The sequence below is a fragment of the Staurois parvus genome, unplaced genomic scaffold (assembly GCF_062004578.1).
Source record: "Staurois parvus isolate SC_StPar_1 unplaced genomic scaffold, SC_StPar_1.0 ptg002019l, whole genome shotgun sequence".
Classification (NCBI taxonomy): Eukaryota; Metazoa; Chordata; class Amphibia; order Anura; family Ranidae; genus Staurois; species Staurois parvus.
Genome location: NW_028319815.1, coordinates 223,895 through 240,841, shown reverse-complemented (window position 1 = coordinate 240,841; position 16,947 = coordinate 223,895). Strand labels below are relative to the sequence as shown.

General features: G+C 47.8%; 1 protein-coding gene across 1 annotated transcript in view; it reads left to right on the top strand.

Annotated features, from left to right (window-relative positions):
• Positions 1 to 16,947, top strand: part of AAGAB (alpha and gamma adaptin binding protein) — a 66,055-nt gene that overhangs the window by 22,513 nt on the left and 26,595 nt on the right. The window contains exons 3-5 of the mRNA XM_089664740.1: positions 10,079 to 10,175; positions 16,351 to 16,440; positions 16,523 to 16,606. Coding sequence (XP_089520866.1) covers positions 10,079 to 10,175; positions 16,351 to 16,440; positions 16,523 to 16,606 — 271 coding nt within the window. The remainder of the gene's footprint in view (positions 1 to 10,078; positions 10,176 to 16,350; positions 16,441 to 16,522; positions 16,607 to 16,947) is intronic.

The following is a 16,947-nucleotide window of genomic DNA, read 5'->3' as shown; positions in this document are numbered from 1 at the left end:
TGACATCCTTGGACAGCTCTTTGGTCTTTGCCATGGTGGAGAGTTTGGAATCTGATGGTTTGATTGCTCCTGTGGACAGGTGTCTTTTATACAGGTAACACAATGAGATTAGCAGCACTCCCTTTAAGAGACTGCTTCTAATCTCAGCTTGTTCCCTGTATGAAAGACACCTGGTAGCCAGAAATCCTGCTGAATGATAGGGGATCAAATACTTATTTCCCTCATGAACATGCAGATCAGTCATCATTTGTTAGACATGCATTTCATTTGAATTTTTTGTTGCTATTCTGTCTCTCAGTGTTACAATACACCGAACATTCGATTTTTAGACCGATCATTTCTTTGTGAGTGGGCGAACATTCAAAATCAGCAGGGGAGCAAATAATTATTTCCTTCACTGTATGTACAGGACCAAATTAAAATGGCAGTCTGATATAGAGGGGAGATTCACTAAAACTGGAGCTCTCAGAATCTGGTGCAGCGGTGCATGGAAGCCAATCAGCTTCTAACTTCAGCTTGTTCAATAAAGCTTTGGAAGCTGATTGGTTTCTATGTTTTGTATGTTTTACCAGATTTTGCACTCTCTAGTTCTAGTAAATAACCCCCATAGTCTTTCATATTGGGATTCTCCAATTAAAGTGGAAATAAACTCACAGAAATACTCACCTCCTCATTCCAGTGATTCAGAAGGTAAAGTGGAAGTCTAGATTAAACTGCTCCCACCCTACTTCTAGGGCCGCATTCACACCTGAGCGTCTTGTAGCTCGAAGCTCCAAAACACTTGAGGAGCAAAAATCAATTCTTCTCAATGGAGATGGTTCTCATTTCCACTCAAAGTCGCCTGAAGCTCAAACAAGTTCTGGAGCTTTTTTTTGTAGCTCAAATTGGGCAGATTTTGCTTGTTTCTGGCGTGTTTTTATTCCCATAGAAATTAATGGGAACGCACGTTTTTGCGGGATCTTCTGCTCAAATGAAAAAATGCAAAAAAAAAATAAAATATGGTAATAATAAATTAATAAATAAATGTCAAATAAATTAATAATATGCAATAATAAATAAATAACTCCTAACCTTAACCCCCTAATCCTAAAAATATATATTAACCCCTTTGCGCCGGCGCTTCCCGGCCCTTTAAGAGTTTCAGAAGCCGGGGCGGGGTTTTAGAGTCATGTGACCGCCGTGTTTCGCTGGCACGCCAGTCACATGATCGGAAAAGTTCCCGATCGCAAGGGGTGATTGGGACCTTTCTGTGAGTTCGTAGGGCGCGCATATGTATTTTCAAATGGTATGCCAATATGCAGCCGCTGAGTGTCAAGGCCCAGATGCTGAGAGGCCGCATATTTATGTGCGCTTGGCGTCTAGGGGTTAAATAATTATTATTAATAATAAAATAAAACCCCCAAACCTGACCAAAAAAAATTGATTATTATTAATAATAATCATAATAATACATTATTTTTATTGTGTGTTAGGGTGTTTATCTACCGTATTTTTCGCTCCATAAGACGCGCCTAGGTTTTAGAGGAGAAAAACAAGAAAAAAAATATTCTGAACCAATGGACTGCAGACATAGTACAGAAAGTGACCAGAGACTGCGGACACAGTACGGGAGATGACCAGAGACTGCGGACACAGTACGGGAGATGACCAGAGACTGCGGACACAGTACGGGAGATGACCAGAGACTGCGGACACAGTACGGGAGATGACCAGAGACTGCGGACACAGTACGGGAGATGACCAGAGACTGCGGACACAGTACGGGAGATGACCAGAGACTGCGGACACAGTACGGGAGATGACCAGAGACTGCGGACACAGTACGGGAGATGGCCAGAGACTGCGGACACAGTACGGGAGATGGCCAGAGACTGCGGACGCAGTACGGGAGATGGCCAGAGACTGCGGACGCAGTACGGGAGATGACCAGAGACTGCGGACGCAGTACGGGAGATGACCAGAGACTGCGGACACAGTACGGGAGATGACCAGAGACTGCGGACACAGTACGGGAGATGACCAGAGACTGCGGACACAGTACGGGAGATGACCAGAGACTGCGGACACAGTACGGGAGATGACCAGAGACTGCGGACACAGTACGGGAGATGACCAGAGACTGCGGACACAGTACGGGAGATGACCAGAGACTGCGGACACAGTACGGGAGATGACCAGAGACTGCGGACACAGTACGGGAGATGACCAGAGACTGCGGACACAGTACGGGAGATGACCAGAGACTGCGGACACAGTACGGGAGATGACCAGAGACTGCGGACACAGTACGGGAAATGACCAGACACTGCGGACACAGTACGGGAGATGACCAGAGACTGCGGACACAGTACGGGAGATGACCAGACACTGCGGACACAGTACGGGAGATGACCAGACACTGCGGACACAGTACGGGAGATGACCAGAGACTGCGGACACAGTACGGGAGATGACCAGAGACTGCGGACACAGTACGGGAGATGACCAGAGACTGCGGACACAGTACGGGAGATGACCAGAGACTGCGGACACAGAACAGAGGATGACCAGAGACTGCGGACACGGAACAGGGGATGACCAGAGACTGCGGACACGGTACAGGAGATGACCAGAGACTGCGGACACGGTACAGGAGATGACCAGAGACTGTAGACAGTACAGGGCATGACCAGACACTGCGGACCTTTAGGGAGGGAGGGGGAGCGGGTACCTGAATTTGACAGGTACCCACTCCCACTTCCGTGGAGTTCTCCTTCCTATACTGTGGGCACCCGACTTTGACAGCCGGGTGCCCACTGCGCATGCGCGAGACGCGCTGCACTTTGTGAATAGCCCAGCGTCTTTTGGGACCTGTCATGTGTCCCAGAAGACACCGGACTATTCACAAAGCGCAGCGCTTCTCGCGCATGCGCAGTGGGCATCCGGCTGTCACAGATGCCGGCGCGGGAAGACTACAGCGCTGGACCGAGGAACAGGTGAGTTCCTACCGCAGAGAACAGCTGAGCGGCCGGCCCGTATTCTGACATGGCGGCGGAAATAGACCGGCCACTTCATATTCACTCCATAAGACGCACTGACATTTCCCCCTCTTTTTGGGGGGAAAAAAGTGCGTCTTATGGAGCGAAAAATACAGTATTTATTTTTTCAGTTATTATTTATTATTGTTGTTATTATTAGTATTAGTACTATTATAAATATTATTAACACCCTAACCCTAGCAAAAAAAAAAAGAATAATAAGACAAATAAAATATTAACCCCAACCTTAAATCCAATCCCTAATTCCCTATTCCTAACCCTAACCTAACCTTAACTCTAAGGTTAACATGGCGGTGCTGACCAATCAAAAGCCCTCTAGCCCGTACTATCAGAGAGAGAAAGGAGAGAAAGCCGCGGGGATTTACAAACCCCATCTTTTCCTTCTGTGACAGCATGGGATTGGTGCAGGGAGATTTCCCTAGAGAATAAAATGGTGGGTTTTGCAAATTTTTTTTTTATGTCACATGATATTTGCACAGTGGTTTTTCGAACATATATTTTTTGGAACAAATACACTTTAATACATTTTAATGCAAACAAACACATTATAATACTTCTTTTTGGTAAAATATAAAAGATTACTCCGAGTAAGACTAGGTTTACATCTGTGCGGGTGGTGCGGCTGTGGATCGGCACGAAAATCTGTGCAGCTGCACCACCCGCACAGAAGAATGCGGACCCGCTGGCGGTTGCCATTAGTTCTAATGGCATGCCGCCCACACTGGAAAACGCAACTGTACTGGAAACTGAGGTTTCCGTGCGGGCTGCGGTTTCAGAAGAAGTGCAGGGACTTCTTCCCTGCGTGTCACGGGGCACAGGAGTCCATTCGACTGAATGGGATCTCGTGCCCACGCAAAACGCGGCCCGCACAGCTGCATATATGTCAACCTAGGGTAAATAAATTTTAAAATTGTGCACGATCATGGAATGGCAACAAACTACTTTGCCACAGGTGACGCTTTAAAAGCCGTTACAGAGGAGGACCGGTGCTCGAATTATTGCTCTCGCTCTGATGTTCGCGGTGATACCATACCTTGCATGTGTGGTGCAATCGCCGTTTACGTATGTGTGCAGGACCAATGCATGTGTTCGACCTTTGCGCGTGGGCACGGGGGTGCTTAACTTTTTCTTAGTGTTGTTTGTTTTTTATGCTTTTTTTATTATTACAATTTTTTTTTTATCACTTTTTAACGTAAATATCCCTTGTGGAGAGATCTGGGGTCTATTAGATCCCAGAGGTCTCCTCTACCCTTACATGAATCTGATCACACCAAGACTGGTGTGATGAGATGCTTTACCAATTTAAAAATGGCGCTGTTTACATCCGGGAAACTGGAAGTAACGAAAATGCTTGTCGCTTCCGGTTTCCTATACCATAGAGATCATCAGGGTCCTTCTGGTCCTTGATGATCTCTGCGGTAAGCCAGCGGAACCAACGACTTTCATTATGGGCTCGCTGCTGGAACGGGAGCCTCAAGAGGTACCAGCGGGCTTTTACATAAAAGATGACCGCGGGCGAAAAAAAACAAAAAAACAGAACCCCGGAAGATGCTTGTAGCTGCAGGCATTACCCCGGTACGACCACTGAAAGTGGAATTCCACTCACCCTGTCAAAAAATAAAAGTCAGCAGCTACAAAAACTGTAGCTGCTGACTTTTAAAAAACAGACACTTACCTGTCCCTCGATCCCGCGGTGTGTCCCACGCAGCCCGTTTCACCGGCCGTCCTGGATTCCAGGAGGCCAGCATCTTCAGTGTGGGCAGCTTGTGGCTTCACAGCCAGGTACCCACTGCGCATGCGCGAGTAGCGCTGCACTTCATGAATGGTCCTGTAGTCTTCGGGGACCTGTCACGTGTCCCAAAAGACTACAAGGAGAGGGAGGACACCTTCCGATCGCCTAGGCGATCGGACCGGAAGTGGGAGCGGGTACCTGTCAAGTTCGGGTATCCGCTCCCCAAGGGTGCCAATCCTTAATGGGGAGCGGGGGAGCAGTCCTTAAAGCGGAACTTCCCCTTCTGGGTGGAGCTCCGCTTTAAAGCTAAATGACGTACATGTATGTGATTTGACATTCAGTAGTTATGTTCCTGTAGTCTTTTGTACAGCTGAGCGTGGCAAGGTGTGTGCTGCAAGCCAGTTAGACTCAATTGCATTGCCCATTATTGCCAATGTGTCATGCTTTCAGGCACTGGGAGCAGGGGGAAGAAGTGTTTAGGCCAGCCATGCTTAACCAGAGTTCTGAGGAAGTCTAGGGTTCCCCTCAAGTTTCTAGGGGTTCCTGGAGCAGTGAGCAATGTCTGCCTCTGAGATAAGTTGACACTGACATCTATGATCTTTTTAGCTATCTGGGGATTCTTCCCAATGTAAAATAGAACAAATCCACGCTCTGTGTCACAAAAACGAAGAGGCATATAAAGACTGCTGCCACCTCTATACCTCCTCTACTCCACAATGGCTGCGCTGTCTCTTTAAACTACAGAAACTGTAGCTGCTGACTTTTAAAATACAGCCACTTACCTGTCGCTCGGTCCAGCGGTGTCCTCACCACTGCTGGTTTCACCGGCCGTCTTCTCTCCTTGGTGCCAGCATCTTCAGTGTGGGCACCCGGCTGTGACAGCTTGCAGCTTCACAGCCGGGTACCCACTGCACTTTGTGAATGGCCCCGTGGTCTTCTGGGACCTGTCACGTGTCCCAGAAGAATATGGGGAGGGAGGGTAGGAGGACAACTTCCGCTTCCGATCGCCTAGGTGATCGCAGAGGAAGTGAGAGCGGGTACCTGTCAAATTCGGGTACCCGTTCCCCAAGGGTGCCAATCCTTAATGGGGAGCCGCGAACAAAGGCTTAAAGCGGAACTTCCCCTTTTGGGTGGAGCTCCACTTTAAGGGCTGTGGTTCACATTATAGAAACACAGTCCAGATGCGGATACGCTTTTGCATGCACATTTTTGACACGTTTTTGACACGTTTCAGTTTTTTTTTCTTTTCTTTTTTCCCCTCTTTTTTTTCAATTTTAATAGGGACATGTGCATTTTTTATGCATTTTACTGCGTTCCAGTAAAGCTCTGTTTTTTTCTGCAACTGGAACTGCAAGCACTGATGTGAACTGTGACACTGACAGCCATATCACCTACTTTCTGTGTGTTTTGGATGCAGAAAAAAAGCAACTGAAACACATGTAGTGTGAACTGGCCCTCAATGGACCAACACAGTGTTCAAAAAGTGCTACTGTGCTCAAATAAAATCTAAAACGCTATATATTCTCTATGCCAGTATCAAAAGATATAAAAAAAGTGCACATAAATGTTACACACAAAACAATTTAAATCAAATATTCTGTGCAAAGCAATTCATATGACAGATCCGTAAAGCGGAGTTCCACTCACTCTGTAAAAAAATAAAAGTCAGCAGCTACAAAAACTGTAGCTGCTGACTTTTAAAAAAACAGCCACTTACCTGTCCCATGATCCCGCGTTGCCCCCCCGCGGCAGCCCGTTTCACCGGCTGTCCTGTATTCCAGGCGCCAGCATCTTCAGTATGGGCTCCCGGCTGTGACGGCTTGCGGCTTCACAGCCAGGTGCCCACTGCTCATGCGTGAGAAGCGCTGCGCTTCCTGAATGGCCCCGTAGTCTTCTGGGACCTGTCACATGTCCCACAAGACTTTGGGGAGGGAGGATAGGATGACAGCTTCCGTTTCCGATTGCCTAGGCGATCGCAACGGAAGTGGGAGCGGGTACCTGTCAAATTTGTGTACCCATTCCCTCCCCTGCTTCCCAAAGGTGCCAATCATTAATGGGGAGCGGGGGACCAATCTTTAAAGCGGACCTTCCCCTTTTGGGTGGAACTCCGCTTTAAGTGCCAGTTCACTCTACATGCATTTTCAGTTGCTTTAACTTCTTATACTTACCTGAGCCTGATCCCAATCTGGCGATGTGCATGAGAGCAGAAGCTCTCCCGGGTCTCTCCCTTCTCATTGGCTGAGCCATTGCTGTCAGTCACCGCTAGTGAGGAGGGGGCTGAGCTGCACTCTGTGCGTCTCATAGACACACAGAGGAGGCTCGGCAGCAAGCACACATAAGTGCCCCCAGAGAATGCAGCTTGCTCTGGGGGCACTCAGAAAGGGAGAGGAGCCGGGAGCACCGAGAAGAGTAGGATTGAGGCTGCTGTGTGCAAAACCATTACACAGAGCAGGTAATTATGACATGTTTGTTGAAAAAAACATTCTGAACTTTTACAAACGCTTTAAATTCAGCAATTACTAGCAGGGGTTCCAAGACCAGAAAATTATTTCAAGGGTTCCTTCTTGTTAAAAAGGTTGAAAAAGCCGACTAAACAGCGGAGGAGATGACAAGGACCTTAGCAGTGCAGTCATGCATTTTCATATTTGAGAGAGCAGTCATGTGACCCAGAAAAATTCAGTAGCGATTGGGGTGTCACCATCCTGGCTGTGCTTTGTAGAAAGGATACAGTGAGGAACAGAAGTATTTGAACCCCCTGCGATTTTGCAAGTTCTCCCACTTAGAAATCATGGAGGGTCTGAAATTCACATTGTAGGGGCATTCCCACTCTGAGAGACAGAATTCAGGAAATCCCATTGTATGATTATTAAAGAATGTATTTGTCTCGCACGGCTGAACAGAAGTATTTGAACACCTGAGAAACACCAAGAATTCTGGCTCTCAAAGACCTGTTACTGCGCCTTTAAAAAGTCCACCTCTACTCCACTCATCTAACTTAGTAGCACCTGTCTGAGCTCTTTAAAGACACCTGTCCAACCCACAGTCAGTCAAATGCCAACTACTACCATGGGCAAGACCAAAGAGCTGTCAAAAGACACCAGAGACAAAATTGTGGACCTCCACAAGGCTGGAAAGGACTACGGGGCAATTGCCAAGCAGTTTGGTGAAAATAGATCAACTCTTGGAGCAATTGTTAAAAAAATGGAAGGGGCCTAAAGATGGACTGGGGCTCCATGCAAGATCTCACCTCGTGGGTTTTCACTGGTGAGGAATCAGCCCAGAACTACAAGGGAGGAGCTGGTCAATGACATGAAGAGAGCTGGGACCACAGTTTCAAAGGTCACTGTCGGTAGAACACTACGCCGCCATGGTTTCAAATCATGCATTGCACGGAAGGTTCCCCTGCTCAAGTCATCACATGTCCAGGCCCATCTGAAGTTTACCAATGACCATCTGGATGATCCAGAGGAGGCATTGGAGAAAGTCATGTGGTCAGATGAGACCAAAGTAGAACTTTTTTGTCTAAACTTCACTCGTCGTGTTTGGAGGAAAAAGAAGAATGAGTTGCATCCCAAGAACACCATCCCTACTGTGAAGCATGGGGGAGGTAACATCATGCTTTGCGGGGTGCTTTTCTGCGAAGGGGACAGGAAGACTGCACTGTATTAACTACTTGCCGACCGCAGATAGCCGAATGACGGCTACACTGCGGCCGGCCAGTTCTGGGAGGGCGTCATATGACATCCTCCCAGAACGCGCTCTCCTGCGCGTCCCCAGGGGCGCGCGTCCCCAGGGGCGCGCGCCCGGTGATCTCCGTGATCGCTGTGTCCTACGGACACAGCTGATCACGTGATGTGGTAAAAGGCCAATCACAGCGGCCTTTTACCACGTGATCAGCCGTGTCCAATTGCACGCTGATCACAGGGAAATGCAATTGCCGGTTCTCGGCTGCAGTTTCCTCACGATGTCAGATCGTGAGGAAAGTACTGCCGAGAATCGGCAGTTGTTAGAGCAGGGATCGGCACCAATCATCAGGGCACTGATGATCAGTGCCCTGATCGGTGCCCAGCAGTGCCACCCACCAGTTCCGCCCACTTGTGCCCAGCAGTGCAACCACCAGTGCCACCCACCTGTGCCCAGCAGTGCCACCCACCAGTGCTGCCAGTCAATGCCCAGCAGTTGCGTCAGTCAATGCCTAACAGTGCCGCCAGTCAATACCTAGCAGTGCCACCTATCAGTGCCGCCTATCCATGCCACCTCATTAGTGCTGCTTATCAGTGCCACCTATCAGTGCCCTTCAGTGCTGCCTATCAGTGCCCATCAGTGCTGCCTATCAGTGCCCATCAGTGCTGCCTCATCAACGCACATCAGTGAAGGAGAAAAATTACCTGTTTGCAAAATTTTATAATAGAAACAAAGACTTTTTTTTGTTTATAGCGCAAAAAGTAAAACACCCGCGGCGAGTAAATGCCACCAAAAGAAAGCTCTATTTGTGAGAAAAAAATGATAAAAATTTCATATGGGTACAGTCTTGCATAACCGCGCAATTGTTAAAGTGCGACAGCGCTGAAAGCTGAAAATTGGCCTGGTAAAGAAGGGGGTATAAGTCCCCCGTAGGCAAGTGGTTAAGGAGAGGATGAATGGGGCCATTTATTGTGAGATTTTGAGCAACAACCTCCTTCCCTCAGAGCATTGAAGATGGGTCGTGGCTGGGTCTTCCAACATGACAACGACCCGAAGCACACAGCCAGGAGAACCAAGGAGTGGCTCCGTAAGAAGCAAATCCAGGTTCTGGAGTGGCCTAGCCAGTCTCCAGACCTAAATCCAATAGAACATCTTTGGAGGGAGATGAAACTCCGTGTTGCTCAGCGACAGCCCCGAAACCTGACAGATCTAGAGGAGATCTGTGTGGAGGAGGGGGCCAAAATCCCTGTTGCAGTGCAAACCTGGTCAGGAACTACAGGAAACGTCTGACCTCTGTAATTGCAGACAAAGGCTTCTGTAGCAAATATTAACACGGATCTCCTCAGGGGTTCAAATACTTCTGTTCAGCAGTGCGAGAAAAATACATTCTTTACAAATCATACAATGGGATTTCCTGAATTCTGTCTCTCAGAGTGGGAATGCCCCTACAATGTGAATGTCAGACCCTCCATGATGGAGAAGTGGGAGAACTTGCAAAATCGCAGGGGGTTCAAATACTTCTGTTCCTCACTGTATATGAGTCATAAAAATGGCTCAACAGAACTGCAGCCATTTGAATGGAGTTCTTCTTTTGGTGTCTTAACTATTCTGTATTTCCTGACAGAAATCTGGTCTTGAGAAGGTGTCTCCATGGCTCCCATTACTGGAAGATTGGATGCTAGATGTCATGATCTTGGTGTGTGACCGGGCTTCTGATACTGGTAAGACTCATCACCTGACACCTTCATACATCTTCCCACTTAGGTCCAGGCATGCTGTAACGGAACCGGCCCCAGACTGTGCTTGGGTACTTCCGTTATAAAACCGCTTCCCCGTCTGAACACCGACCACAGACACCACAGCTGACCATACAAGACCAGAGGACACCAGTCTGTCTGAACATGGAACTATTTATTTGAAACTTGAACTGACTTTTTATACACTCAGGGGGCAATCCCCCCTCCCTGCATAATGACACAGGGCAGGGCAATCTATACTTAGCAACAAGAGACACACAGGCATTCAAACTTCACACCAGCAGACAGTCCCATCAGGAGGGAGGGCTGCTGGAGACACCCCCCCCCCCCCCACTAAGCTAATACACAAACACATACTATCTCATAATAGTTTGCTCCCAAGCAAGACACACAATAGAACAATGGGATGCAACCACATGGCATTAAACAATCAACAACCCCCCACCCCAATATTAGGACAGATCACCCTGTACCCCTAACAGGCACAGGGTGACTTACACATAAGAGGGATATGGGGAGCTGACACGGGGGTCTCCCCACCTCTCCAAAGTGAGCTGTGTTCCATGGGCCCCCCACCCAAAGTGACTCCCATCACACATGCCGACAAATGGAAGCCTTTCTCTGTGTATAACCTCATCTCCACTCTTCATACCTCACCTTCAAGGTAGTCCTCTGGTCCAATATCTGTAGACACAAATTCACCACTGCTTCTTCCTCCATTATCATTCCTTACTGCCTATTTGTAAGCCTAAGGCCTAGTTTACACTGGCATTGAAAGCGGGCGTTTGAGGGGCATTTTTAACGCTCCTCAAACGCCTCTGCAAATGATACTATGGACAGCGCACAGAGCTGTTCACATTATCAAGACATGAAGCATTAGCATTGCGCCACTTCAAAACTGAAGCCTCATGTGGAGTCAGGAGGAGTTTGAAGCCTTTCAACGTCTCCCATTCAAGTCTATGGTGACGTTTCAAAAATGCGCTGGCAGGCGTTTACGATTGCGGCACGTTAACCACTTGCCCTCCAGAGGATTCCCCCCCCCCCCTTCCTGACCAGGCCATTTTTTGCGATGCGGTGCTGTGTTACTTTCACTGACAATTGTGCGGTCATGCAACGCTGCACCCAAATTAAATTGATGTCCTTTTTTCCCACAAATGGAGCTTTCTTTCGGTGGTATTTGATTACGTCTGATTTTTTTTATTTTTTGTGCTATAAACAAATAAAGACCAGTCACCGATCCATCCAGGGGTGGAATCACTCCTAAAGGAAGAGCTCACAAACAGAGCCCGGAGACAGCGCAATATAGTGTAGTTTGTTTACTGGGCGGATCCCTTTGAGAACGTGTGTGTGCACGAAACGTGTCGGGGAAGAGCCTACGTGCTGACGTCACGCCACCGAGTCCATGCGATGGTCCGGCGGCCATTTTTGTAAGTGATTTTATTCCTGGCTTGTGTTATACTCCCCGTGGTTGCTGTTAGTTTTAATAAACATACTACACTGTATTGTGCTGTCTCCGGGCTCTGTTTGTGAGCTCTCCCTTTAGGAGGGATTCCACCCCTGGATGGATCAGTGACTGGTACTAGGAAGTAGACAGATGGGTTTCAAGGAGTTATTTTCATCCAATACTGGCTTGCATTTTGCTTCTGGTGAGTGCATAGTGGTGGAGGAGTATCACAGACGGCACAGTCATTTTTGGTCACCATTTGATTACAGGTTTTTTGGACCATATCACAGTGGATTATATTCATATATTGGACATTTTATATTGGTCATCTATTTCACTATTACATTGTTTGGTAGCATATTCATACCAATTTCATTATTGTGAAAACCACTCACCTCTAAGCTCCTTGAGCGCTTGGTCTACGATCGCCTAAGCGCCCACCTAACTGACAGCAACCTCCTTGATCCACTTCAGTCCGGCTTCCATCCCCTACACTCCACCGAAACTGCCCTCCTCAAAATCACCAACGACCTACTAACCGCCAAAGCCAAAGGCGACTACTCTGTCCTCCTTTTCCTAGACCTCTCTGCGGCCTTTGACATAGTCGACCACCCCCTCCTCCTTAATAAACTACTCTCCTTTGGCATCAGAGACACTGCTCTCTCTTGGTTCTCGTCCTACCTATCCCAACGCTCCTTCAGCGTTTCCTACAACGGTGCCACCTCCTCCTCACTCCCCCTCTCTGTTGGGGTCCCCCAGGGCTCTGTCCTTGGACCCCTTCTCTTCTCCATCTACACCTCCTCCCTTGGCAAACTCATACACTCCCACGGCTTCAATTACCACCTCTACGCTGATGATACTCAAATCTACCTATCCACCCCTCACCTCACCCCCACATTCTCCGCCCGCATCACTCACCTCCTAAACGACATCTCTGACTGGATGTCGCTCCATTTCCTCAAGCTCAACCTCTCCAAAACCGAGCTTCTCGTCTTTCAACCTCCCCGCGCCCCCCCCCCCCCCCCCCATCCTTTCCATCACTACCAACAACACCACCATCAATCCCGCCCCGCAAGCCAAGGTCCTTGGCGTCATTCTGGACTCAAACCTTTCCTTTCAACCTCATGTCAAATCACTTACAAACACATGCAGGCTCCACCTCCGCAACATCGCCAAAATACGCTCCTTCCTTACCCCAGACACCACCAAACTACTCGTACACTCCCTGATTATCTCACGCCTTGACTACTGCAACTCCCTCCTCACCGGCCTACCCCAGTGCAAACTCTCCCCGCTTCAGACCATCCTGAACTCAGCGGCCAGACTCATCCACCTCACCAGCCGCTCCACCTCTGCCACCCCCCTCTGCCTCTCCCTCCACTGGCTCCCCATCGCCCAACGCATTAAATTCAAACTACGAACTCTGACCTATAAGGCCATTCACAACACTGCCCCTAACTACCTCACCGACCTGATTCCCAGGTACCACCCTACCCGTACCCTTCGCTCTTCACAGGACCTCCTTCTATCTTGCTCCCTGGTCTCCTCCTCCCACGCACGACTGCAAGACTTCTCCAGGTCTTCCCCCATCCTCTGGAACTCGCTACCCCAATCCATCAGACTGTCACCTTCCCTCCCCACCTTCAGGCGCTCCCTGAAAATCCACCTCTTCAGGGAAGCCTACCCCACCCTCACCTAACTGCCGCTGCCCTTCCCTCCTCCTACCACTCCATCCCCCACAGCCATTTCCTCCTGTACCACTACCCCCTCCCTCCTAGATTGTAAGCTCGAAAGAGTAGGGCCCTCTTACCCCTCGTGTGCTGTTTGTTGTTACTGTAATGTTTTATGTATTGTCCCCCCCTCTATTGTACAGCGCTGAGCAAACCCTTTGGCGCTTTATAAACTCGATATAATAATAATAATTGTAGCGCTGCACCATTTATTTATATGTTTGTATTGTGAGAGCAGATGGTTTGCCACATTGTGCAAGCTGCTTCCTTTGTTTCTTTTGGCACTCACTATTCACTTTTTTTTATTAGGAGTAGTAGCAGTAGTATGTGGAGGAGCAGTAATAGTAGCAATAAGTGGCGTAGTAGTAGGTGGAGTAGTAGTAGTAGCAGTAGGTGGAGTAGTAGTAAGTAGCAGTAGGTGTAGTAGTAGTAAGTAGCAGTAGGTGGAGAAATAGTAGCAGGAGTAGGTGGAGTAGCAGTAGGGGGAGTAGTAGGAGTAGCAATAGGTGGAGTAGTAGTAGCAGCGGTAGGTGGAGTAGTAGTAAGTAGTAGTAGCAGCAGTAGGTGGAATAGTAGTAGAAGATGGAAAAGTAGTAGTAGCAGTAGGTGAAATAGTAGTAGTAGGTGGAATTGTAGTAGTAGATGGAAAAGTAGTAGTAGCAGTAGGTGGAATAGTAGTAGCAGGAGGTGGAGTAATAGTAATAACAGTAGGTGGAGTAGTAGTAGTAGCAGGAGGTGGAGTATTTGTAGTAGTAGCAGGAGGTGGAGTAGCAGTAGTAGTAATAGTAGGTGGAATAGTAGTAGTAGTAGTAGTAGCAGGAGGTGGAGTAGCAGTAGTAGTAATAGTAGGTGGAATAGTAGTAGGAGTAGTAGTGGTAATAGTGATAGGTGTAGTAGGCGGAGGACTAGTAGTATTAGTAGCCGTAGGTTTCGTAGTAGTAGGTGGAGGGAGGACTAGTGAAAGTAGTGATAGGTGTGGTAGTAGGTGGAGGACTAGTAGTAATAGTAGCAATAGGTTTCGTAGGTGGAGTAGTAGTAGTAGGTGGAGGACTATAGTAGTAGTAGTAGCTGTAGGTTGTGGAGGAGTTGTAGTAGTAGGTGGAGGACTGTAGTAGTAGTAGTAGTAGACGTAGGATTCGTAGTAGTAGTAGTAGTAGCAGTAGGTGTAATAGTAGTAGGTTTCATTACTACCTTCACACTACTATTATGTGCTATTCACATAGTAGTAGAAAATCAGTAGTACCTTCAAGGAACTTGTACATTGTTTAAAGAAGGCACAGTATTCGCTGCACTGCAAAGGATGTAAGGTCCTGATCTGCCAAGAGGGGGCACTCCAAGATCCCTATGCAAGTTTTGACTGGAAACTGCTATTTATAAAATGAGTGTAAAATGCTGGCTGTGGCCGGGTGTAATCAGCAGACCGCTGTGTTCATGTCAACTCTCTCTTAAAACTAAGAGCTTCAATAATTGCTTCAGTTTCAGACCGTATTTTCCACTCCTAGTACTGTCACATCATAATTAAGATGGGGTCCTTTTTAAGGCTATACACAACTATCAAAAACAAAAACTATGGTAGACCAAAGGGGCCACCACCAAAGAAGCTTTGAAAAGGACCTTCTGCGGTATAATAGGAAATGACATTTTATTGGTAAATTGAATATCAAAAAATGTACATATACTTAATGAGCCAAGTCTAAGCATCCTCCAGACACCATTTAAAAACAAGGTTTGTCAACATTGTCACTCGGGCGCTTTCCATACACCACCTTCCATGCACCACCTTCCATGCACCACCTTCCATGCACCACCTTCCATGCACCACCTTCCATGCACCACCTTCCATGCACCACCTTCCATGCACCTCCTTCCACGCTCCACCTTCCACGCTCCACCTTCCACGCTCCACCTTCCACGCTCCACCTTCCACGCACCACCTTCCACGCACCACCTTCCACGCACCACCTTCCACGCACCACCTTCCACGCACCACCTTCCACGCACCACCTTCCACGCTCCACCTTCCACGCTCCACCTTCCACGCTCCACCTTCCACGCTCCACCTTCCACGCTCCACCTTCCACGCTCCACCTTCCACGCTCCACCTTCCACGCTCCACCTTCCACACACCACCTTCCACACACCACCTTCCACACTCCACCTTCCATATACCACCTTCAAACGCACCTCACACATTCAGCCAGCAGGGGGTTTGCACCAGCTATGGTAGGACAGGCCTGTCAAAGAGGAAAATGGAGACTAATTTTCAACCCTAGCCAGGTTTGATTTGTCCATGTGGCCACTGCAGTGTATGTAAATACATGGAGCGTACTGGAGTGTTCACCAGTTCAGACCAAAATGCTGAATATTGAATCAGACCATTTATAAACTGTGGAACAACAAGAGTGCTGTATGTCATAGAGTGCCCATGTAAAAAATCTTTGTAGGGAAAACTAAGAAGCAACTCCGGGTGAGAATTGGTGAACACAGCAGTATTAGGCAGAATGCAGATACCCCACTGGCCCGACATTTTGTTGAGGTCCACAAGGGAAAGATAACTGGACTGCAAGTTAAGGGGTTTTATGCCCTGAGGCTGACAAATAGAGGCTACAGCTTCTATGGTAGAGGTGGACCCTTTGGTCTGTACTATTTTTTTTGCTTTCGCTGTGTTCATGCACCATTACCCTTCATTTAGAGCACGGGTGTCAAACTGGTGGCCCTCCAGCTGTTGCCAAACTACAAGTCCCATGACACATTGCAAGATTGACAGCTATAAGCATGACTTACAAAGGTAGAGGCATGATGGGACTTTGCAAAAGCTGGAGGGCCGCCAGTTTGACACCCCTGATTTAGAGGTATTCTACTGTTTGATTTGGGCTACCAAATTGGCTGACTGGCTGTTGCAGCTTTATTTGTTCCAACTTTTCCTCTCTACCTCTTGTACAGTGATACTGCGTTCATATTGCAGGTGTGAGCCGGCAGACGGCGCAGGAGTGGTGTATCCAACATGGGTTTGAGCTGGTGGAGCTGAACCCGGAGGAGCTGCCAGATGAAGATGGTAATCAACACTTGGAAAGGAAATTTAACTTAATTTGAGAAGTTTCAGGAATTGTTCATTCTTTTATTCTTTCTCGCTGTAGATGATTTCCCAGAATCCACCGGTGTTACCCGAATAGTCCAGGCTTTAAATGCCAACGTGTGGTCTAATGTGGAAATGAAGAATGGTGAGCACCTTAAACCTTTTAAGGAACATTAGAATTTCACATTTACAATACATGCAGTTTAAATGGCATTTTTGCAGATAGTTTTGCTTCAGTTTTGTTTTACTGCTTCAAGGACGGCATTGTTGTTGGATTGTGGTTTTTTTTATTTTTAATATTGTGAAGTGAAGTTTAAGGGGGCCACTTATAGTGGAAAGCAGATATCATAGTCCAGACCATGAATGGCTTCCTGTTCTATCATTTGGGGGATATCTGTCCTGTTCTGACATTTGGGGGATATCTGTACTGTTCTGACATTTGGGGGATATCTGTACTGTTCTGACATTTGGGGGGATATCTGTACC